A 25,796-nucleotide genomic window follows, 5' to 3' on the forward strand; every position below is an offset into this window, starting at 1 on the left:
GCCAAGACACTTTGAACGATTATGGTGGTTACATATTCTAGTCCTTAATCTGGGTAGGTCCATGGGACTGTGAATAAAAGTTCATTCACACTGGTCTGTCATTAAAATACCCATCACATTTCTTTGGGTGGCAAAACCAGTCTGATCTTCAAAAAACTAAGAAGACTAGGATTCACTATATAAGACCAAGTATAGTAGAAAACCGTTACTTAAGTTACTAGACAGATAAGACATTTTGCATTGGAAATTTATTCAAGATAGGGCATGCTATATTATCTGAGCTCTATATACATGCCTTATTTTCAGTTATTAGATTGTGATAATCCAGCTAGAGAAAGCTCATAAAATTGCTTAAATCTAAACAAAATCCTTTGGTGAAGAAAATATTTTCAGGCCAGTCAGTTCTGCCAAATCAGTCTTTGGCGATCAATAATGTCACAGCCGAACTGCGCTCACATCCAAAATATCTTCTCAGAAGAAAGCAACTTTGCCATAAGAACTGTTACTCTTCACGCCATGGTATCATTGCTAAATGACATCTCCCAGTTTGTACGTATAAAACCATCTTTAAGATCATTTTCTTTTGACATCAACTGTAATAGAGCCCAAAGGGGAAAAAAAAGAACCCTCAATCACAGAAAATACCAAAAACTTGAGTTTGGCTCCATAAAATAAAAAAAGCAATTCAGGTTTTTTATAATTTTAGAGTTTGTTTCACATATGTTGTGTTACTAAGCAATGAACACTTTCATAAAAAAATTTATTTCACACTTTTATACAAATATCCACAGGTATTTTCTAATCATAATTTTACAGTGCTAGTTAGTATTAAAATGTATCAAATGCAAACAGACCAGTGACTTGACTTGAGATGACGTTTTTAACAAACACCATTACATTCTTTGTTGTTGAACCAGCCCTCCACCTCCTCCCTCCCTTTTAGGACTTTTTTTTTTTTTTTTTTTTTTTAACAACAAAGGTCTATACACACTTTCAAAATATCAGCTGCTTGGCAACCCATAAAGCCTGTGCATTCGGTTACAAGTTACCTACCTAAGCAAGAAACGGAGATGTCAACACTGGTATGACCTGTCTTAGAGACATTTTTGTAAACAAAGTATTGTTTCTAAAACTATCTTTGTGAATGAAAATTCCAAGGTACAATGAGAATAATGTCCTTAGTATCTTAAGGGCATATGATTTCTGGAAAGAAAACAAACCAAGCATACAGCTGTATTTTGTCCTGAAAGACTGAGATGCTGCTTATACTAGATCCAAACAAATTAGCACCTGTTTGCTGTTATGCCCCATATAACATTTTGAAGTAAATTTTTAAAAATTCAGATTTCCTATCTATTCAATGTCTCTTGAATGTGTAGAAATGTTTTCCTCCTCTGCCACTTAATTTTTACATTTAAAATGGTAGCGCAGTCCCAAAGTAATTTGGGGGAATATAGCGTAGGAGGAAACAAAGCAAAAACCAGAACACTGACTCACTGATTAAATGATTCCAGTAACATTTAAAAACGTAAAAGCCATGATGTTCTGACTTCTGGTATCAGATACTCAGTAGTCTCACGCTGGATCCATTTGGACCCACCGTAGGCACCAGCCCTTTCTTTCAGTATTTGCAGCAGGGCCTACACTGTGCCAAAGTTCAACAAACCAACCCCTCATTTCTGAGAGATCCTGAAAGTTACAGCACAAAATATGCAGATCTCACTCAAAAATATGCACTGTCTGATAAGAATTAAACATCTTACAGTTAAATCCTATTTCTGAAACAGTCCGGGTCTGGAGAAACGGGGTGAGGGCTGTCATGAAGGGAGATGTAATAACTTATAAAGGATTTGTGTGTGTGTGTGCACTAAATTCAAACCACATTCTGATTGTTTAATCCAACTGGAAGGGTAAACTGGAGAATCTTTGGCCTGTCAGTAACAAAATGGTTTGTAAAAAAGAAAAAAATAAATACCATATACAAGTAAGTATACCTAGCATTCAAGTCTGTTGCAGCCGTGTGTTTTAGTGAACGGGAAGGGTGAGACCAGGATGTTGTGTGGTGTGAGGAGGATTCACACGTCTGGGAAAAGACGGCAGGATGGCCACATCACCTATTGCACATTTCACTTCAGAGAGCACTCGGCATTGAAATGCAGCCACCCCGACGGCCCGGGCCTAGGGGAAGAAGGGGTGCAGAGGCTGAGCCACTGAGGACGGCCGGCCCTGGCACATGCCAAGCAGCCACACCGAAAACAAAGGCAACCCGGAAAGTTAAATGAAGGCAGTTAAAGCAAACTCCACTCCAACAGTCTTAAATGCGGCTGTGCAAGCCCAGGGAGCCTCAGGCTACACGACAGCATCCACGGTGAAAGCTGTAAGTTCGGACCGTGCGTAGTCTGTCTGAAAGTAATATTCAGGTATGGAGCAGGCTTGTCAGTCCACTTAGATTTCTGAGTTAGTGGGGGGAAAGCAGTTTGGGTACTGTGAAGCTTTTCTGGGCCCCTTTTAAGAGTAGCTTTCATTTTCATTCCACCTTGTGATCCACTGTTTTTTTTCAAGGTTATCGATGTATTTTTCATCTTTGATCTCCCGCTCTTCCTTCCGGATCCTCACAGCATGGTAGCGGGGAACGCTATCGTCGTACCTAGAGCGTTTAAAGAATCCGCACTGACCAAGGGGAGAGAGAAGCAGAAACAAATTAAGTACTGCAAGAAAAGCAAGTGCACAAAATGGGAACGTCTAAGCTTTTTGTTCAGCTATGCCTACCTTTGGATGAAGGAAAAAAAAAAAACAAACACATGGTTTCTATGAAGAAGGAACTAGTAGGTTGAAAAGACACAACAGCCAGTGGGGATAAACAAAAGAGAAGACAGCTGTGAAACTAGAAAAGTCTGTTTTTCCATCCTATCTTTACATTTTGTAACAATGTAGTAAGCTAGCTCTTTACTAACAATTTCAGTTATGGAACAGTGCTTCCATTTTTTTATAATCACAACACTATATCAAAAAGATCTCATTTTCAGATTATTAATTTTAATTTAAAGAACAATCTTTTTAAAGGCCACAAACTAAAGATCATTTCATCATGCCTCTCTTCCACTAACAAAATGGAATCAAATCACAAATATTTTGCCAATTACTATTTGAATATGCCAGTGTTCAAACGAGTCAGTTTAAGAATCTTCTGTCCCCTGAGGCTAAGTACACATCTCTCATTAGCTACAAGGCAATTTACACTGCCTGGATTTCCTGTTGTGCTTCCAAATTATTAAGCTGTTTCATTAATAAATCACATAGCAACTATGTCCTATAATAAAATCAATCATGTACTGCAAAGAACTTGAGGAAAGTATCCCATTGAATTTCAGAGCAACCCTCATATTTTCTTTTGCAGAAGACATTTACACTTAAATTATTAATGTATATTTTATTCATTTTTTAAAAATATTCAATCTGATCCAAAGTAGATTTTTATTGAGAACATATCAGGAAATTTTTTAATCAAACTGAATTTTTTAAATGAATAAAATATATGTTTCATGGAAAATATGTGTTTTTGATTTAAAAATGCAGCCAGGAGGAGGATGAGGAAGATGCTTGGAATGGTCAATGTGTATCATTTAACAGGAACAGAACATTTATGTTGAATGAGGTTATAAAAATGGCATGGGGCAAAGTGAAATTAGATTCAGTCATCACTAAATCATTAGGAAAAATGGACCAAGAAGTTTTGTTCTAAGGCCATTTCCACATGGACTCCTTTATTTTGTGCAAAAAAGCCAAAATACTATTACAAAATGTGGCTCTTCATTAAAAAAAAGGAAATCAAGGGTGGTATGTAGGACTGAAGTGGAAAGGCTGGGATTCATCGTGACAGTGCCATGGAAAGGGGTTACAGGAGTAATTCCATCCTCTTGTGCCCACAGAAATCGAAAAAGGAATTACCACCAATTCCTGTTTCCATGGATTTACAAACTAGAGAAGCAAAACACGAACTTAAAAATCAACCGAGACCCAAAGTTGAGTAAAATCTCTAGGAACATGAAACAAGGTCAAACTCCATTACAACATATTTGAAACCGTAACTGTCCAGGGCATTTTTATATTAGAATTTTGTATAATGAAGGTCACTTTGGTAAAGAACCATTTTCTGAAATTGGCCCTCATGTCCACCAGGTCAACAGTCATAGTTTGTTGTAATGGTTTTTGACCTGTAGTAGATATACAGGAAAAGGAAGTTGCATGCTTAGCTAGCATAAACAATTACTGAGCAACAAAAGCATTCCAAGCCTTCCCCCATCACTTTATAGCAAGATCAAAAAGGACAGTGAGAAAGCCTTCCATCAAGAGAAACACAATGTTTCCAACATGCAACAGGTTAATTAGGCAGTCAACACAAGCTTCTATCTGTGGGAAATCCCAAAGTGGACAAGAAATCTGCAATGATTTCTTATTCATCTTTGAAATTCCAAGTGGGATGCTATATTCTGGGATTGACAACAGCCTAGCAAACTGGGCTACTAGGGAGGTCTAATGCCTCTTTTTATGTGTACAACGATTCCAATCATCTTCCTTGCTGTGGGTGATATTTAACAACACAAAAATAACTCACCTGCAACAAAAGATTTTTTGTGCATTTCTTAAAAAACAAAACAAAACAACTTTCAAGTGAAATAAAATAAATCCAAGCAAGGCAAGCCAGTGTGGACATTTGGAAACATCTGTTAATGGGACACACACAGCAAGCTGTTGCTCTTAACGTTAGCCACCACAAGCCTAGCAGGTCCCACAGCTAGCAATTAAAAACATTGATCAATTACCAATTACAGAAGCAGATCAATACTAGGCATCAGAAGTAAGCCTCTCTTTATCAGACGGCTGAGCATGGATCTCAGCCTTGTGATAGGTGGCATCATAATGATCTTTCTTATTTCTCTTGAAGAAACCACACTATAAGGAAGCAAGGTATTTAGTCAGTTTTACAGTTTTGTGTATAAGAGCTAAACAAAAGAAAAATCTTAGATTGTAACCTGTTTTCTAGTTATAGCTTGTTACAGAGAGACCACTTATGGATCAACCAGAATTGAACAGCCACCACACTATGTCATACTGTGACGGCAACCAAACCAACCTGACTACCATGGGTCTCTGGCCAAATACTTATATGGATGACGTTAATCAGCTAATTGATTTTTCTATCTGTAACCGAAATCCTGAGGACAAAAAAAATCCTAAAAGGAAAATCATATACCCATCTGACTGAAGCTTTGGATGGTTTCTTCATGCAGGAGAATATGAACTCTAAAATAGGCAAAAGTTTGACTTCTGCAGTTTTTCTGTGACAAAGAAGTTTGCTAAGATTTAGCACAAATCCAAATAAAATAGATACTGCATTTTTCTATCTTTCACAGTAAGTTTTATATAGCTACCACCATCTAGTTGAGGCCTTTGGATTTGTGGGCAAATATAAATTCGAATACACCATCATGAAAGAATGATTGCTGTAGTTTTCCCAAATTCTGAACCACCAGGTAACCCTTAAGTGGTAGGAACTTATGCTCCTCAGGTTAGGTCACTCTAAATCAACACAGAGGTGTAATTCCACTTTTTACTATAATTTCCTTCATCCAAAGAGGGAGGACTTTTTCTATTTACTTGTTCGTAAGGCTGTGGAACTGCCCTTTGAAATATAGCTTGGTAAAATCAATCTGCCCTCCTGGAAAATTCTGTTTCCTAGTCTGGCAACTCATTAAGGTAAAAATCTAGATCTGTTTTGTACAGTATGGTAACTACTAACTACATGTGGGTATTCAAATTTAAAAATACCTTAGTTGCAACAGCCACATTCCAAATGCTCAGTAGCCACCTGTGTCTCACTGGATAGTGCAGCTTCAGAAAATCTCCATTATCACAAAGTTTTACTGGGCAGCACTGATCCAAACCCTTCATCTTGATATCTACTTGTGACTCCCTCCATTTAATACACAGTGAACATACCCAGCCAACTTTCAGTAACACATACTGATAAATAGGGTTAGGTGAAGGAATGAACCAGGAACCAAGAGTCCTGGTCCTGCTTCTAGCTTGGCAACATTCTTAATATCCACAGGCATGAGCATCCTTGTTGGCAAAATGAAGGTGACTGGACCAGCCTGAAGGATTTTTCTCTTTACCTCTAAACAAAACCCTACGCAATATCCTGGTATTTAGCGCAAACAACATCAGAACGACTCTCGTTGAAGTGGGGATATTGGCTCTAGCTGCACCATAGCTTAATCTTGGTACCTATGTGGGTAGGCAAAACCCAATTTTAAAGGCCACTGAACTCCAGTCCTTTCTGGCCCTTAAGTTCTATGATTTTAATACATGAAACAAGTAGTCCATTTTCAGAAAGAATATCAAAGTAATAAAAATGGTCTTCATGTAGGGGTTATAGAGGTTGTCTGATTACTTTAGAGTTCACTTACGAGTTCTGGATACTTTAGAGCTACAAACAACCCCTGAGATCATAGTCCAAGCCACTTAACTAAAGAGCTAAAGTAAACCAGTGCCTCAGGGAGATGAAATGATTTGCCTAAAATTATAGAGCTTGGGTTTCTTAACCCACTGCTATGACTCACCCTCATTAGAGATTACCAGTAAGACCTGCTCTGAAAAAGACTGTCCTTGTGACCTCCTCCAGAAAGCACACACAAAGCCCATCCTCAAATATCAAACTTCAGATTGAGTTTTTGATACCAAAATAATTTACCAAGCATCTCCTATGGCTGGCTGTGCTGACCAGAGAAACCTACTGCCTGAAGTGAACCTCAGAGGTAGGACTGGCTAATATCCAGTGCAGGGAGGAGTCTTGGCATGAGCAGTCACCAAGCTCCAAATCACACATTTGGAGGACACCAGAAAATTATCTCAAACTGGCAAAAGGAAGTTACTTGGAAAAATAACACAAAAAAGAAATGTCCAATATTTGAAAGTGACAATATCCTGAATCCTTGTCAATTATACTCTTGGATCCAAGGGAAAGGATAAAGATGGTTTGATCCTAGAGACTGTTGGTAGAGGTTCATAAGCATTTAATCCAAAATCCACTGGACCAGACAGGTTTGGAAATCTAGAATTTTGGCATTTTAGAAAAGTAGTATGTTGCATACATAATGCCACTCTAATCAAAACATTATTAGTTTCACAGCAGAACCATTAAATAAAGGATAAGAATATAAATAGCTTCTCTTCACATGTTGTCAAGTTTTGCTGCCAAATAAGTTATTATGAACTTTCAGCTTTCAGAGTATCTTGCAATTTGTAATTGTCGATAAGGGACTGTGAACCTCCATTGGTCACTGAGAATAATCCAAACTCTACAGGTCATAATCTTTGGCAACAAAAGTATGTATCCATCTCATTACACACATTTTTATAATGTAGACTGTTTACTGGCAGAAATCAAGGAGAAGATACTAATTTTATTTGCAGGACCAAATTCTAATGAAGAACATCATATTAAACCCAGATCTTCCTCATGTTTGATAGAGGCAATGAGGATCCCTTGCAATGCAGTTATTAATTTCATGCTTTTCTATTCCTAATCTAGCTGCAACTGTCACAAGCCCCAGTGGCTACCATGAACATTTCTTTATAGAAGTTGAAATTAACAGGGATACAGGTTCAGATTAATGTGATAGCCAACAATTTGGCTTAGATTCAGAATTTTAGATGAAGAAATTGCTAAAGTATTAACATTTTTTAAGTTATTTGCCAAACATGCTAAATTATGTGAAAAGCACCTAAATTTATTTAAGAAACTCCTTATAATATACAACTAATATACTTTTAAATATCAGGTACTAGGTAGATATACAGTTGTTCATTGTAAAATTCTCAAGTTTGCTCCATTGGCAAAGTTTCATAATAAAATGCTGGGAAAAGGGAAGCATTCCAAAGGAATGTACAGACTATCACTGTAAATTCACTCTTTTAAAAAACATGAAATAAAGTTTAGGTCATTAGAACTCAAATGCCAAATAGGACTTACCTTCCATAGTAAAAACACTAAGAGAGCAAGCATCAAAATCCCAGCGAGTATAGCCACTAAGATGATCCACCAAGGTACTCCTGAATACTGAGCTATGGTCTTTGAGGGAAACACAGTCACACGAATCTATAGGGCATAAAAGAAAGCACCATTGTAAGGGAGCGTGAGAATACCAGGAGTTTATAGTTCTAATTCTGCTTCCAGACGCATTTTGAACAATGCAGCCTATGGATGAATGAGATGCCTTTTTGATGTGAGATCTTTTCCCAGAACCTGGAAAATGCTGGACTGCGTTTTGACAGTTATTTTTTGGATAACTCATCTTTTAAAAACTTTTGTATTGAATCAAAGTAGAGGAAATTGTGTAATAAAGCATTCTTTTTTTCATCACCAAGTTTCAACAATCATCAATGCACATCTTGTTTCATCCATATAACCAGGTATCTTGTTGAGAACGATCACCTTCCCTTTTCGTTTTTAGTAATGGAAATAAAAGGGCCATTTTATGTACAATTAGCCTATATTCCTTACTTGGATTTAAAGATGTTGTGAAATATAAAAATAAGGATGGAGTTGCATTGCTGATACTGTTTTAACTTTTCCTTAGGATGTCAAGACCCTCATGCACAACAGAATTTCCTGAAATGGCCTGGAGCATGTTCTTCGACAGTGTATTTGGACCAAGTAGACCCCTTCAGAGGTGGCTTCGAGCTGTAAGCAGCAGCTGATGAGAAGCCTAAGCTCTAGACATTTGATAGTTGGGAAATACCAATTAAACAGAAGTAGTGTTTATTCAGAAATCTAAAAAGTTGCTTCTGACAGTTTGCAACAACTTGGTTCTGTGCGTTTAGGACTCTCAAGTGGATTTCCGTGATGCCAGGAGACTGTTTTTCACAGCTTGTAAAAGACTTCGTGATTGCTAGGAGTATGATTTCGTAAACAGATTAGAGAGCTTCCAGTTTGAAGTTTTTGATATTTCTGACTTAAGAAAATGTAAAGTGAAGGGTAAACAAAAAGTATGAGTCTTTAAGTTCTGAGAAGTGTTTTCAGTCAAGTACTATTAGTATTGAACCCCGGATGCTGCCTAAAAATGCTTCCATGTCTGTCTACATTGTGCTTCGATTAAAAAAAAAAAAAAAAGCTTTCACTAAAATACTTCCCTTTCTACTTATACTAGAAAACAGCTTCTCAACCTCATCTGACTTCAGAATATACTTTAAAGCAAGAGAACTGCGTTTCTTGGAACATTTAAGAGCAAAGAAGTCGGTTTTCAGCCTGCTATACCGACTCTAACCCCTTTATCAGCTACTATGTTTCCTGTTATGCTCTCAGTGAGCATAACTCAAACTGTCAGCCAGCCCCACCCTGGGGGGGGGATGCCCCATGGCTCACTTCCCCTTGCTTCTCTCCCCCCAACAGTCACCCCAGCTTTTTTTTTTTTTAAAGATTTTTATTTATTTATTCATGAGAGACAGAGAGAGAGAGAGAGGCAGAGGGAGAAGCAGGCTCCCAAGGAGCAGAGAGCCCGATGCGGGACTCGATCCCAGGACCCTGGGATCATGACCTGAGCCGAAGGCAGACGCTTAACCATCTGAGCCACCCAGGCGCCCATCACCCCAGCTTTAAGCTAGAAAAACGCTTTCTTGAGGTTACTGGGTCTAGCACAGGGGCATCCAGGTAGTGAGAAGAATGGTGAAAGACCAGGGATAAAATAGTGCACTTGATGTGACCAGTAAGCTTGCCTACTCTGAGCCAAAACAAAACAACTAATGAGCCTGTTCTGTATCACTTAACTTTGCTTCCCTATCTTGCAGAGGGAAGCATACAGTACGTCCTTGGGGGTAAGGTGACAACCTGGAAGGGCCATCCTCATTTTTTTTTTTTTAAAGATTTTATTTATTTGACAGAGAGAGACACAGAGAGAGAGGGAACACAAGCAGAGGGAGTGGGAGAGGGAGAAGCAGGCTTCCCGCTGAGCAGGGAGCCTGACGCGGGGCTCGATCTCAGGACCCTGGGATCATGACCTGAGCCGGAGGCAGAGGCTTAATGACTGAGCCACTCAAGCGCCCGGGCCATCCTCATTTTTAAGAATAAGCTCTGATAAACCTGGAAGTGGAGACTGGTCCATGGCAGGGGAATCAACCTTATAATCAGACTGTGTACCAGAGCCTTTTAAATGGCTGATAATAGAGGAAACCACTCCTATAAATGGCAGTAATCCAACAGAATGAGAGCTGAACAGGTAACTTTCTGATTTCGTGGTGGGGGGGGGGGTGGTGTATGTAGAAATCCAGCTGCAAGATCTAGCCCCAAGTCTGGCTACCATTCAAACCAGATTTGGGAGCCTTTTAGAAACCATAGAATAACTCACTAGGCATCAAAGAGGACAGTGACAGGTTGAGGTGAGTAGAAATTACTCAAACTCCAAAAAGAATTTTTGGGGGCGGGGGGAGTTCTTTAAAATCTAGGCATTTCCATAGGGATGACTTATGCACATGCACTTCATCCATCATGTGCCCATGAAGGGGAAATGGGGCTGAAGCTCTGCTACACAGTCAGTTCCATCATGAGCGAGCAGTGCTTAGACCTCATTCACTTGCTCACTGCCAAAATCGTTTGCCTGAATCACTCTGTAACGTCATACCCTCTATTCTTACTGAACATCAGTAAGAGAAATCACTCCATGAAGGTATTTTCATAGCTTTCAGAAAACTCTCTATTAAAGACCTCATTCCCTTAGTGAGCGTTCCTCGTATCAGAAACCCATCTTGTAAAAGGATCCGTATCTCAAATTCTCCGAATTTAGAGCCGAAAGAAGAAAATCACATTGCCCTGAAGAATGATGTGCCTTTTATGTACCATATTTTCTTTTATCTCTGGCAGCCAGAAAGCAGATACTCTTTTCCAACTTCCTTAGGAATGAAGTGGGGGATATAGAAATAGAACCAATAACAATCCCTTCCTCGGCTCAATTCAACAATTATCTCCTGGTTCACATGGACCATGAAATTCTTAACAGTTCACATGGCGTATCTTACCGAACTTTGGTTTCTCTAGCATTTGTGCAGGGAAGGCAGACACTGTGTCCTTAATAAGTGCTTGTAAACTGGATGGATTTCATGGATGCTAAAATGTAACCATTTTATCTGGTTCAGTTATGTGACCAGCTCTCTCAGACTTTGTTCTAACAGGTGTTGAAAGTGTATCGAGAAGTGAACACAAAACTCTTAAAATTGGTTGGGTTATAAGGAAACTAAAAGGGTTTTTTCCTTCCTTTTTAAAGCCAGGATTAGAATAAAAGCAAGCAGTTTTAATATGAAGACCAAAAGACAAGACTGAATTACCCCACCTCCTCTGCTTCTATCTTCAAAGAAAAATGATCTTTGGGCTGGAAAATGCAACAGATGAACCAAGATAAAGATAAAACTGAAACCCACAATAAGTGAGGGAATAAAAAAGGAAAGCATCCTAACACATGAATTAAACTTAAATCTTTAGGCCCAGAAAAAGTACACTCTAAAATACTAAAGAAACCTGTATATAGGACATCGGAGCTGTTGTCACTCAGAAATCAGAGTCAACAGAAGAGGTACCAGAAGACTAGAGGCAAGAAAACATTTGTTTTCAAGACAAATGCACTCTAGATACAAGACATTAATCCATTCATGTATCCACCAATTATTAAACCAAGGAGGATCACAGCAGAGATCCCAATTCCCATTAGCATGCCTGAGTTCTCCAAGCCCTTACACGTAATGCCCAAGATAAGCTCACTTTCATTTGTGACCCAGCCGCTAGACTGGATACCAACACCCCAGTTCCATCATCTTCCAGCCAACAAGAGCACTTGATGAGGGCTTGTGAGTCCAACGTCTGGTCTCCCCTCCACATGCTCGCCAGTCCTATGACCCTGAGAGAGAGACCTTTCTTGGGTTGTTTTCTCATCTGAATTTGAGATCTGGGGACTTAATGGGAAGCAAGTGTTACAGAGTTAAGAATAGGAGCCCTGAAACCAGACCAGTTTACAGGTTTCAATTCAGGACCCCACTGGCATCCCCTGCTGTGCCTCCTTCCTTTTTTGGAAAATGAGTACATCTACCTTGTCATTCTGAGGTTCAGAGGACTACAGATAATTAATGCATTATTAATGTCTGTCCCTTCCCTCTAAATTGTGTGTTCTTTCCCCAGCTCTAAAAACTCAGTGATTCTCCAGGTTACTGGCTGCAAGGTTCAGAAAGCTATGGCTGCCACCTCCAGTCAGAGGGGCAGAAAAGGGCTTCTCAGGGAGGTTCTGTTCAGTTGATAGTCTCTTCTGATGCCTTATTGGTAAGAGGCAGGAAGGTGAGCTGGAGTAGCATGCAGAGATGATCTAAGGCCAGGGTGACCGGATGTCCTGGTGAGCCTGGGACAGTCCTGATTTATAACCCTTGTCCCAGCATCCTGCCCAGTTTAGCATCTGCCCCAGACAAACATCTCTGGGTTTGGATGATAGGTTTTAACAGCCAGGGATCACTGTATTCAGAAACCAGTGCTCAGGGAGGCTCACTGCATTTTCAGCTGGCTCAAAGGTCCGAAGCCAAAACTTCCACTGGCACATCAGTAGATCAGCTGAAGAACGGTACGTCAGTCTTTTTCTCCATTCAGTCTCTTTTGCAAAACACTCTGGTCCATGACATGCAGGCATTGTATCTCAAGAGCATGACACAAGCCCCTGTGGGCTCCAGACCCCCACAAGGAACCCTTCCCAGTGTGCCCCCACAGCCACTGCCCCCAGTTCTGTTCAGTACTTTTCTCAGTTGCCTGGATGAGGACATAGAAGCTGTGCTTCTCAGCTTTGAAAAAGATAAAGGGATAGAAAGCTAAGAGAGGGCAAATGATCAAGAGTCAGAACTACTTTGTGAACTGAAACGACAGACCACAAGCCAACCACCTAAAACAGGAGATATTTAAAGGCATGCATTTAGATTTTTAAAAATTGCTCAAGGATGGGATATGGGAGCTATAGCTTGACAACACATCCTGCTGAAAACACTTGGAAGTTTCAGCAGAACAGAAACACAAAAACAGAAGCTGCTGGAAGTACAAATACAATCTTCTGTGTACACCGAAAAACCAAGTTTTAGGCTGACTGATAGCAGCGTGGGGCCGCGGTGTTGGGAGGTAAAGGCCTCACGGTGAGCCGAGCGAGGCAGATCACACATCCGCGCCCTGCCCGCCCAGGAGTCACACTGCCGGACCAGGGCCAGCCCAGGAAGGAGACGGCCTGGCCTGATGGGTAGCTGAAGAGCTGGAGGCTCTGCTCTGAACAGAATGAGAGACCTGTCCAAGGGGCATGCCCGTTTCCTTCAGTTACTCCAAAGGTTGCGACATGGCTAAGAGAAGGGACTTATTTTGGGCTTGTTCCAAGGGGCATAACCAGGGACCGATTTTGTAAGATTCAACTCTGGATTCATATATATAAAGAGATCGTTTCTAATAACTACAGCTGGCCACACATGCCGTGAGCTACTCCATAAAGTGGTGGTTACCATCATGGGGACACTCCGGCAGTGGCTACAGCACTGGGGATAGTTTATGACCTGGGGTTTCTATAGAGGTGGGAGGTGCACCCATTCTTTCTCAAATCTACCATGTGCACTGCAGAACTAGACGATCCTAGATGTTCTCCTTTTTCCAGTGATTCTGTTAAAATACAGCTTGGAGTGGAAGCCCCTTAGAGCATCATCGGACTTCTCCTTAATGGGGGTAACAGGGTTGTGAGGGGGAGGACTGCCAAGGTAGCGTGTCCTCAGGCTGCGGGTGTGGTGGAGAAGGAGTGATCGGCTCTGAACTCTGGGAAGGCGGAACAACCTCTCACCTGAGTGCCTGCGTTTGGCAGCTTGATGTTCTCGGCTGCGGCAGCTACATCAATGGAAGCCCGCGTGAGAATGTCCAAGTAGTTCATTTTGGAATATTCCTGTTTGGAGACAAAGTTAGCAAATGCGTTTAGGAAGTGAGAAAGGTCCTAAGAGATAGCGAACTGACTTCCAGGGGACAGCCTCGAGGCAGAGCCGAACCTCTAGAAACGTGCTGTTCCATAACCTCGAGCGCAGAACGACGGAGGCCTTGCTGTCCAGCCCTCGCAGCGGGCAGCTTATGTTCACGCAGTTCACGTTCATGCTGCAGTTCTGGGGAGAAAAGGGTGGTAGTTAAAATCCAACAGTAAGGGGCATCCTGCCACCGTCTGCCCAATACTCACGGCTGTTGAAAAATACTTACAAGAGTCTGATATTTTCTTTCAGCAAATAAAGAAAACTTTCCGCTCTCATCTATCTGTTTTTCAGCAATTTCCCGTTTCCTTCTTGAGCTGTGAGACTCCTGAAAAGAAATTATATCCAAAATAGTTCTACTTAATGTAAAGGTCACGACTACATAGACCTCAGCACTCCCTTGCAAATGATGCCAAATTCACATAACCAACAATTAATATTTTCCCATCTCCTGTCACCAAAGGCACAGAAACAATTTAAGTGTAAAATCCACCAATGTTCCCATCTCATTGCAAGTTTATTGATTCAGGTAGTTTATTCCCACTCTGACTTTAAAACTCAGGTGAAGAGAAAGCGGGCTTTCTTTGTTCTTCTGTCTCCTCCCCAAACTGAGCATCCCGAGATCAGGCATCACATCCCATCCCTATATATCCCTAGCACCCAGCTCAGTAACTAACGCGTGGTAAAAAGTCAGCACATCTTGAATAAATAAACGACACCGACAAACGGAAAAAAGCAAAAGAATGAGTATGTGACTTATTCAAAGTAGAGTCCTGAAAACTAACCCATGTAAGTAGTTTTAAGATAGCATTTTCCTTAAGATAGGATTAAGAGTGTGGGCGTCTGGGTGGCTCCCTCGTTAAGCGTCTGCCTTCAGCTCAGGTCATGGTCCCAGGGTCCTGGGATCGAGCCCGCATGGGGCTCCCTGCTCAATGGGGCATCTGCTTCCCCCTCTCCCTCCGTGTGCTTGCTCTCTCTCTCAAATAAATAAATCTTTTTAAAAAATAAATAAGAATGAAAGCTTTGAAGGTCTCTTGCTAAAGTGCCAGTATCTTTTGTAATGAGTTTGGTTGTATTGGGAGTGAACACTGGCCCACCCCAGAAGCACATCCCAGTCCTCTTTATAGGTCATACTGGGTCCTAAAACTCCAGAAAACGTCATTTCCTTCAACAAGCACTGAATCACCCTGACTGATGTGCCATAATGGTAGCCAATCAGCAGAAATCCTCAGCCTGACTTGGTTACTCAACTATAAGAGAAAATGTGACACCAAAGAAGTCAGCACACCACCATGTCACTTTCCTCAGGAAAGTAAGGATTTTCCCCACAAAAGTCTGCTTCCCTTATTTACGCTATGAAGACAGAGGGTAAATCAACATACCTTTAGGTTCAGGAAGTTTATTTCACTTCGTGGCTCACAAGCTATGTTTTCCAATCCTTTGGATTCTACTTTCACCAAATAAAGCAACCATTTGCCGTTGCTAATTTCTTTTGGCCACTGGATATTCAAAGTTGCTGTGCCAAGGTTTTTAAGAGGTTTACCCAAGTTAATTACCTGTTAGGAAATAATACGTATTATATCTCAGTGTAATTCTCTCAATAGGAAATTAAGTAGCAGCTCCTGTGGCCAAGGGGGGAAAAAAAAAAGAAATATCTGGCATAATCCTCCAATGAAAGTATAGGCTCCAAAAATAAACTACAGATAGATAGGGCCTCCACAATAGAGATGCATGCCTAGGCAAGGTAAAAGAGAAACGATTGCTCCTTTAACCCAGGAACTACTGCGTGCAAGAGAATCTGCAGCGTAGACAGGCCATGCTCTCAACCTGCTCTGGGAGGGTCACGGGGGTCTGTGAGTCTCTGTGATCGGCCTGCCCGGCAGAGGAGTCTGGGCCACGGTGGCGCGCCAGCAGCCTGCTCCGGGGAAGCTCCACCTTATGCCGAAGTCAAGCTGCCCCTGTCTCCTACTACAGGGGGGCGCTTGGGGAGCACCTGAGAGCCTGAGTGAAACCGTTCATGACGGCCGTGAATCAGGAGTCCGAGCCGGGAACACAGCAACTTCCTGCAGCGGAAGCCAAATGCGGAGTGAGCTGTGTGTGCGCGAGGCGGGACTGCCGTGGGCCCCGGAGACACCTCCTCGCTGCTGCCGCCGCTGCTCCCTGTCACAGCTGTGTCTGCAATGCTGAGACACACAGAGCGGGACTCAGCCCCTCACCCCGCTGGAGTCAGGGGTGGGCCCTTCTTGCCATCTCCACTTTCGCCTCCACTGTGGCCACTGGGCTGTCTCGGCATGCTTGAGCCATGCAGACCCAAACCCACAGATGAGTTTTGAGCCACTTCTGCACCACGCGCTTATGTTCACCCAACTGGGCTGAGAGTCACTGGGATTCTTGCTTAGAAATGCTTCAGAACAAGCATGCGTGTCCTCACGGGCGCCGGGCTTGTCAAACGTGAGGGAACACGAACCACACGCGCTAAGAGACAGGACCTCACGATGGAAGAAGAAAATCCTAACACGTTCTAAGGCCAGGTATCAATTACTTTGAGATCTGTGTCACGGACAGACTCGGGGCGGGGGGCGGGGGGATTCCTTTGTCTCTGCACCACTTATACATGAAAACGCTCTAATAAGAAAATGACCAAACTGAACTGGATTTTGAACAAAGTCCATGTTGAATGACAGTTGTGTTCTCCGTTCTGGAGGACAAAATTTTTACGGCAAGCCAGTATGTGCTTTAAACATTGGTGAACTCGCTTTTAACTGAGGATTTATCATGCTTATTAATATTTATTAATGTTGATATTACATATTAAAGTTACATATTCACATTTACTAAAATTATATTACATATATTATCAGATATAGTATATGTTCACTTTTGGTATATATAAAAGACCAAGCGCTGGAACTTACCCTGAACTCATACTCTATTAAACTTCCCACCTCATCTTCAGATTTCATAGCTTGCTCACCAACAACTGTACCTCCAAAATACACCTGGGAAGGTTTAGCAACTCTGTTAAATTAAAAAACACCAGTTTTAGCGAGGATTGTAAATGGTTCTTTTAAACACTGATTTGTTATGCTAAACACAAACACTTACCCAGAGACCGATAAAAGCAGTTCAATAACCACTTTTGCTGTAGCTGTAATTGAAGCCAAATTATCTTGATTGCTTGTTCTGAAAATGAAAAGGAAACAATAGGGTTTCATTTTAACAGTTTTCTCATTACAATTACACTTCTTTTATGAGTCAGAGCAGAGCCAATTCATTGACTGGCTGTGTTTTCATGAAATAATTCTGAATGGAAAGGTGGAAGTAATTCTTACGTTTCCAACTGCATATTAATATCCAGATCTGTGGTGTCAAAGGTGACCTCAGTTGTACTTAAAATCAGATAAAAAGTCACCTGCAGAACAGAAACAGACGTTAACACAGAGCAAGCATGCCGACCCCGTGACGGCATGAATCAGCACGACGCAGTATGCGGAAGCATCACCTACACTGGAATTTCTTTTGAAAGGATTTCCAAGCTCACAGTCCGCTTGCGAGCCGTTCTGATTGGCAACACAACTCAGCTGCTTCTCCTGTAACAGAAAAACACGAGATCACCAGCCACTCACGGGCCCCCGAGGCCGGCCGTCTGCCCCCCGCCGCCGTGGGACCGCTTACGGGGAAGGCCCGCAGTTCCCGGTACGCCGAGTAAGTGAGAGTGTCGGGAAAAGCTGCCACGAGCTTGGCCTCGTGAGCGTCATCTCCGTCCTTCGCGGGCGCCCTTGGATCGGAAGGGCCGTTGGTCACTGTTATTTCTAAAGCAATGTCCTTCTGGTCTTTCAGAACTAGTTCTGGTACACCTTTCCGACTGTAACACACACACACACACACACAAAAACACAACAAAAATGACAAAGAGCTCAGTACGTTTTCAGTAACCCACTGCAAAGCCAGTCATTTTTGCTTGGGAGACAGAGTGAGTCTTACACTGGTAAGTAAGAAAACTTGTCTTGATTTCCTTCTCGGGTACAAAACTTATATTCTAGTTTAAGGTTGCTGTTACATACATTGTCGTCTCCACATCCCTCTTTTAAGAAGTGCACCTGGAGGAAAACAAAACCATTGTTGATTTGGGTTTTTTAAATTTTTATTTTTTTAATTTAAAGTCAGTTAACACATAATGTATTATTGGTTTCAGCGGCAGAGGTCAGTGATTCATCAGTCTTATGTAGCACCCAGTGCTCATCACATCTCATGCCCTCCTTAAGGTCCATCACCCAATCACCCCATCCCCCCACGCCCTCCCCCTCCAGCAGCCCTGTTTGCTTCCTAAGATTAAGTCCCTGAGGGTTTGTCTCCCTCTCTGGTAAAAACAAAACCACCGCAACAGTGACAGCCTTTCCCTGTGCAACAGCGACCATAGCAGAAGCTTCAAACGTACTCTGCCCCGCATCCAGTGCCTTTAAGGGACCCGTCTTGAACAGAGCTGTGTTGTAAGTACACCCTGACCAGGCCACTGAGGTGCAGTCAAGAGCATGAGCCCTGCAGCCGCACAGGTCCACCTTCCAAACCTGGCTCTGCCACACACTTAGCCTTGGGGCTTTGGGCAAGTCACTTCACCTTTCAGAGTCCAAGTGTCACCACTGGTGATATGGGGATGCCACCAGCCGACTTTAGAGGGATACTGTAAGTACCAGTAATAGTGATGATGCTCTGTCAGGGGGCCATCAGAACCAAGAGCCACAGAGTGGACGCTCCAGCACCAACTGGATTTTGACAGCAGGTGCACCAATGCCAGATCAGGATGCCACAGGTCCCCAGCCTATTCTCGTGTCTCAGCCACCCTAAACCCTAGCAAATAGGCCCCACCTCATAGGAGGCAGAGAGCAAGCCATACAATAGCAATTGTCTTCCTAAGATTACATGCGCTACATTAGCCACTAAATGACTATTTCATGGCTAAGGAGCTTTATATTCCTTGATTTAACGTTCAGACTAACAAGTTTATTTTCTACATTTTAATGTTCTCAGTGGTAAAATGCAGTGTATTTTTCTTTCTAGCAAACGGCCATAGGAGAAACTTGATGTGAGAATGAGTTCTGCCAATTATACTCTCAGTAAGTCTCAGTAAGGCCAAAAATTATTAAGAACAATACTCTCCGGCGCCAGATTGTATTCCATGTATTTCTATATTTGTTGTCAATTTGGGAAACAAATCTCAAACAAACTCGGCATATATTAAAAAGCCTATTTATAATACAAAGGAATGGACTTTAAAAAAGCAAATCACTAGTCCTCCTGCCTTCAGACCCATGTGATGTAGCATAATAATGTGGCAGAAGCTTTGGCAATACAAAAGTCAGGAAGACTTACATCTCTCTGAACTGTCTTGGGTTCGTTTGAATTCAGAATGGGAAGAATCTCTGGAAGTGAGTTCACTCTCCTCCGCGTGTTTGGCTCTTGGATCTCTACTGAAGCAGTTACGGGAATGGGCCGCAGTTTATCTCGGATATTTTCCTGAAAAGTATGCAGAGTGAAGCATGGTTATCAACGCCACTGGGGAGTTCCAAACAATGCTTGCTTTTGTCCTGAATAAGAGGCTGCTGGTGTAAGGTTCAGAGATCCAGCTGTGCCACCATAAAACCCAGCTGCTGTCCCTTCTAACGACCAACCTGACTGGTGGCGGGCCTCACCTGGAGCCAGAGGGTCTCCTCCATGCACTCCTTCTGCTTCTGCCTGGTCAGAGTTAGCTCTTGCGTATACTTGGGCTCAGAGCCTTGGTTTCGAAAGTGAACTCTTGATGACAGCCCAGATTTCCTTCTCTCCTTTTCAGCCTCGAGTGTGCCCAAAATGGCTAGATAAAATAAACAAAATCCTATGAACTTCGAGTATATGCATGCACAGTTCAGCTGTAAGGACAGTGAGTTGCCTTTTATGTCATTCTGATTCCTTGTAGATTACTTTTCCCACTGCCCTTGTTACTGTTCACATTTCCTGGGAATGTACATTTTGACTGATTTATGGCGTTTCAGGTCAAGCTGTCCTTTCCTGCCTGCTGCTAAGAGTTTGTGAAGTTAAATTTCCACTGGGCCACCTGGGGGAGCTCGAGAATCAGTTAGAAGCTCTGAGCAGCTGATCCAAGGATTTCTGGCTGAACTTCAGGAACTCCGAGCACTAAAGACAACGGGGGACCCAGCACTCCTGAAAGGCCTGCACTGACTCCCATTCAGCAGTCTGTTGCTTATGTGGCCCCATTCAGCAGCAGCTTCTCCTCAGGTCTGTTGGGCATTCAGAACCTCAAGCCCCAGCCAGACCTACTTAACCAGAATCTGCATTTGAACAGGACCATCAGGTGGTTCTTAGACACATTAAAGTTTAAGAAGCACTGATAAAGGATAGTTGTCTAAAATGGGAATAATACATATTAGAGATAGAGAAGTCTTTTGACAACAGGAGGAGACTTTACTTAAGAGAAATGAAAGGTAAAACACATTCCTTTTAGAGTCTAGAGGGCCCATTTGCCAGCTACTGTATCTCCCATACCAAAGTTTCCAACCTCCAAAGGCCTAGAAGGCACATCCTGTTCTCAATTACCTCTACTAATGGTGCTTAGCAGAGGCAAGCCAGGATTTGGATGATCAAAATCTCATTTCTCCACTTCAGAATGCATTCTTTGCTGGTTTGCTGGATGTAGTTACTATGTTTCTTTATGGGATCATATTTAAATTACTCACATTCATTCATTCATCACTAACCATCAGAAGGGGAAGCAAACCAAAGCGTGTATAGGGCCAGAAAAGGCAGCCTTAAGGAAAAAAATCTCCAGAAAACGCAGAAAATGAATCACCCATGTTCTAATATGCATGTTGGAGTTTCGAAGAGGCCTCAAAGATCTACTTTAGTAGATCTACTTTAATATCTGCTTTAATACCCTCCTCTTGAAGAAATGGAGGCCCACAGGTAGGTGACGGGCCCAGGATCATACAGTGAGGGGCAGAGGCGGCGCCAGCTTCGAAGTCTCTGTCACAAATACACAAGACAACTGCTTCATAAAGCCTCTTAGATGTCCAGGTTTCCACTTCCTCCAGGCCTCTGCATGAGTCGCTCTCTTCCTCTGCCAGCTGGACCCTGGCCCTCTCCACCTCCCCCTGACTGCCTGACTCTGCTCCTCCTTCGGATCTCATGTGGACATCACTTCCTCCGGGGGGACGTTCCTGACCTCTCCTGGGGGATCGGACGGTATTCCGTTTCCCCACTCGCTGCCCTTGGCCACTTTGCTGTGACTGCCCCACCGCAAAGGCGTGGACGGGGACCACATCAGTCTGCTCGCCACTGTGTTCCCCAGCAACAGGACAACACCTGATGTAAGTATGATTTTAGAACAGCTGAACGGAAGTGGGAGTGACCGGCACCACATCAACACAGAGACACGCACACAAACAATAGGATGTTATTCTTATACCGAAACAATAGCACTGAGATACGCAAAGACCAAAATTTAGAGACACTGACAGTTTCAATAGTAATTTGTGCCAAATGGAATGTGCCTCCATTTTAGCCTTGTAGCCTTGACATCATCCATTTATCAATGACCTGTTAACTTCACAACGAACCAGACGAAGGCTCACATGCTGAGTGCCCCTCACGGCAAAAGCAGGGGGAGGGTGTGGGTGCATTAAAACCGTTTATCTACCAAGCCCACTCTAACCTTCCCTAACCCTCCAGACAGTTCACATCATCTTAAAATCCTTGCAGGCCACCTTTGCTGACCTTTTGAGGGGCAAGCCAAGTAGAATACTCATTAAGGCTCAATTATAAATATCTGCATGTATGGAACACCACATCTGAGGACCACCGAGTTAAAACAGCCTGATCAAACAATAAGCTCACATTCTCAGACACTGGGAACGGATTTTAGATGGATTCACTTATGCAGCTTGGTGGAAGTTCTATTTGAAATTAGAATTTCCCAGTACTGTGGAACTACAGGCAAGGAAAAACAGGGTCCCTCTAAACGTCTTCCCAGAAAAAAGTTCTATCCACGATAGGCCATCAGTAAACACTCAGCTAACAGAGTCGTAAACAAACACTTCATTAATGGCACAGTTACTGAACATGAAATCAATACATAGGGCATCAAATGCTGCATTAAAGCTAGAACAAAGTTTGTGATTTTATGAAAATGACTGACGTGAGGGAAGACAAGGACAGCTCTGATGAGACGTCACATCTACGGTCAGAGTGATGTGGGACAATGACATCCATAGAATAAAAATGTTTCCCCATTTCCTCTCCTCATCTAATCAAAGAATCACAATTTCTCCTTGTCTCTCTAGTCTACTCCAAACACAATGGTGAAACGCCTGTTATCCAAACAGGCAAGTGTAAGGTATCGCGTTTGGGTAGACATAACACAAACAATACTAAGTGTGTGAGAAATCCTAGAAGACGTTTTCTTCTCCATGAAAGCCGTGCCAGGAATCGCTTCCCATACTCAATGAAAGACCAGCCACATCAAAAGGCAAAGTGAAAGACCGCCACCGCCCTGTGCACAAACCATGACACAGCAGCACCAAGCACGCGTCCCAGCAAGGTCGGGAGAGCCCTGGGAGGGAGGCTACGGCAGGAGGCAGCCCAGCAGAGGGGCCAAAAAGGCGGAGGGAGGCAAAGGAACTGCCTGAGGATGGCTTAAAATATGGAAAGGAAAAGTGGGCCTATGACAAGGTGAACTGCGGGAAGACAGACCTATTTGCCAAATTCTGGGGTATTAAAAGGGTATCTTTTCAATAAAGAAAACAGTAATACTTTACGTAACCAGAAGGAAACTTAAGAAAACGCATTACCTCAAGGTAAAGCAAAAACTGCAAACCACCCTATCCCTCAAGAAGGCGTCCCGTGGTGGCAAGCTACGCCGTCATACGGGGCCGCCGGGACCGTCGCCTGACCCAGGATGGAGATCACCCTCACTCTTTGTACTTGCTCTTTGGGGAAAAGCTTTTCTTTAAATTCCCACGTCCCGGGGCGCCTGGGTGGCTCAGTCGTTAAGCATCTGCCTTCGGCTCGGGTCATGATCCCAGGGTCCTGGGATCGAGCCCCGCGTCGGGCTCCCTGCTCGGCGGGAGGCCTGCTCCTCCCTCTCCCTCTCCCTCCCTGAGTAGGCCGCTCTGCCTACTTGTGCTCTCTGTCAAATAAATAAATAAAATCTTAAAACAAATTCCCATGTCCCCATCTTCAGCCTGGAGTGGGACCAGGGGGCTTACACCTGAAAACATACGGCTGTTACTAACACCTCCCACAGAAGGCTCTGGTGATGATCACCACTGTTAGAGTGTCATTAGCCTTGCCTAAACCTGCAGCAAAACAGTCTGTCTGGGTTATAAAGAAAGGAGGCCGCATAACACCTTATAAATGATAGATGGCCTTAGCCACAGTAGCTCCTTTGCTCTCCACCACAATCCTACGTAGAAATTCCTATTAGAGCCATTTTTATTACGGATAGGGAAATGAAAACTCCAATGTTGAGACTTGCGCTGTGCTGCGGGGTGAGCCAGCCTCGGAGCTGCAACCCAGAGCGGAGCCCAGGGCTCTGCGTCCTCAAGACCAGCCTGCCAGTCCCCCAGGAGCCTGCTTGCAGGGGCACGGCGTGGGTGTTCTGGGCCGGGGAGGCCTCTGGGAGGGGGCCACGCGGTGAGGAGACACTAAGCCGGCAACTCTGCGCGATACTCAGGCTCCGGTCCTCACTCTCCAAAACCACCGCCCACCACCTCAGAACCGCAAAACCAGTTTTCCACGTTGCTCTTCAAAGGCAGAAATGGAGGAAACGGTTGTGGTAGCAAATGAGTACTTTTCCAAGGCCTGCTGTCCTAAATCATCTGCTCTGGAAAATTCAAATGAGGACCAAATGGAGAGTTATCCCCTCCTGTGCTTCGCCCTCCTGATTAAAGAGAAGACAACAGATCCACTGAATTCCTTATGCAAGAATTTATGAACCCAGGTTGGCCACTGCAGTTTTATTTTTCTGTTACTTATGCATTACTTTCAACCTGGCAGACAGAACATATATAATTTTTAAAGGTACTGGGTACTTACTTATCGAAGGATTGTAACCTGTGGGTTTGGCAGTGTATTCAAAACAGGCCTTCACCTTGAGGCTGTACAAAGTCAAACACATATTCCTTAAAAGATGCACTGCTGTAGTAGGAAAAAAAAAAAAACCAAACAAACCACTCCATGGTCCCCAGGTCTAAAATCCCCCCACTGCCCACGGATGACCAACATGTGGTACGTTCACTGGACAGATTCCCTGTCCCCTTACTGTTGCCCGCAGCTCCTCAGAGCGACAGGGCTACCCTACAGCAGGGCTATAAGAGCTCTCACCATATCCCGCTGGGCGCCCCACAGAATGTTTTCTGGCGGAGATCAATCGTGCTTGGTGTCACGGTGACCGTTTTCTGAATATTAATCACAGGCCGGGACCTGAAATCAAAGGAGTAAAACACAGGCTCATCCTTCTGCTACCTTCAGTGTGAGATGAATCCACATGCGATCAGCCGCCTACTATATCTTAAAAACCACAGAGGGGAAAAACGTTCCCCCATTTCTAAAGAAAAGAATGGTTAGGGGGCGCCTGGGTGGCTCAGTCGTTAAGCGTCTGCCTTCAGCTCAGGTCATGATCCCAGGGTCCTGGGATCGAGTCCCACATCGGGCTCCCTGCTCAGCGGGAAGCCTGCTTCTCCCTCTCCCACTCCCCCTGCTTGTGTTCCTGCTCTCGCTGTCTCTCTCTCTCTCTGTCAAATAAATAAATAAAATCTTAAAAAAAAAAAAAAAAAGAACGGTTAGCAGATACCATTTAAAACCCGATGATACAAATTTTACCCAAACATTTTAAATAATAACATTTATTTCTAATTATAAAGTGTTTTGTCATCTTAACAGAAGTTTTTAAATGGAAAGGAACATGGGCAATTTGCAAAAGTTCTAGAGTTTTCAGGCAAATATTATGGCTCTGTCCCCACCCAAACCCCCAAGTAGCTTGGTATGTCCTTCCAGACACCGCTCAGTGCCGCTTTTCCCCACTGACAGTTCAGTGGCCTTCTCCTGCCTCTCCACAGATCTAGTTCCCTGTCTCTCAGGCTGGTGGTTCTGCTCTGCCCCCACGCAACAGCACGGATTCAACCAGTCCCTGGCGGGTAGATGCTTACACTGTTTCTAGGCTCGCAGCTCTGACAAACCTCCTTGGACACGTTTCTAGGCACACATGTGCATTTCCCTGTAGGATAAACTCCTAGCAGAACTTCAGAGTTGAAGAATGTGTGCATGTTTAATTAGGAGTAATCTTGCCAAAATGCCTTCCAAAAAGGTTAAAAACCCACATACACCTACTACCAGGGATGCTCACTATCAGGATTTCTACATACACATGAATTTTAGGAATACAGGCAAACCTGAGCTAACAGGGCTCCATCCTACAAACATTTGCCCTTCCTTGGAACCTCCTGCCGGCAGAAGGGACTATAACTTTTCCACCCCCACGGGATCTCCGTAAGCAAACGCTTCACGCCCTCCGCCTTTCCCGTCTCTGCTCTGCCTAACCCCAACCTCGCAAACACACGCAAGCAGCTGGAATCCCACACCTTTGGCCCTTCTCACCATACAAAAACATCTCTGCTCTCCCTTCCAGCTTTTCCCCTACCTCCCACAGCCAAAGGTGTCGCCACCAGCCTAGGTCCTGACCT

General features: G+C 43.3%; 1 protein-coding gene across 3 annotated transcripts in view; it reads right to left on the reverse strand.

The window, feature by feature from the left end:
* Positions 1–229: 229 nt before the first annotated feature.
* Positions 230–25,796, reverse strand: part of ITGA6 (integrin subunit alpha 6) — a 75,409-nt gene continuing 49,842 nt past the window's right edge. For 2 of the 3 annotated variants that reach the window (XM_035007766.1, XM_035007763.1), the window contains 16 exons: positions 24,439–24,537; positions 24,151–24,212; positions 19,755–19,915; positions 19,435–19,578; positions 18,049–18,164; positions 17,740–17,929; positions 17,571–17,654; positions 17,397–17,476; positions 17,170–17,247; positions 16,980–17,082; positions 15,447–15,620; positions 14,294–14,392; positions 14,092–14,202; positions 13,893–13,991; positions 8,036–8,161; positions 230–2,670 (listed from right to left, as the gene is read on the reverse strand). In XM_035007766.1, coding sequence (XP_034863657.1) covers positions 2,509–2,670; positions 8,036–8,161; positions 13,893–13,991; positions 14,092–14,202; positions 14,294–14,392; positions 15,447–15,620; positions 16,980–17,082; positions 17,170–17,247; positions 17,397–17,476; positions 17,571–17,654; positions 17,740–17,929; positions 18,049–18,164; positions 19,435–19,578; positions 19,755–19,915; positions 24,151–24,212; positions 24,439–24,537 — 1,888 coding nt within the window. In that variant the 3' untranslated portion in view covers positions 230–2,508. Of the gene's footprint in view, positions 2,671–4,823; positions 4,954–8,035; positions 8,162–13,892; positions 13,992–14,091; positions 14,203–14,293; positions 14,393–15,446; positions 15,621–16,979; positions 17,083–17,169; positions 17,248–17,396; positions 17,477–17,570; positions 17,655–17,739; positions 17,930–18,048; positions 18,165–19,434; positions 19,579–19,754; positions 19,916–24,150; positions 24,213–24,438; positions 24,538–25,796 lie in introns of all 3 variants that reach the window. The other variant, XM_035007764.1, reaches the window with a different exon arrangement.

Source organism: Mirounga leonina, unplaced genomic scaffold, assembly GCF_011800145.1.
Source record: "Mirounga leonina isolate KUSES-001 unplaced genomic scaffold, KU_Mleo_1.0 Mir_151, whole genome shotgun sequence".
NCBI classification, from domain to species: domain Eukaryota; kingdom Metazoa; phylum Chordata; class Mammalia; order Carnivora; family Phocidae; genus Mirounga; species Mirounga leonina.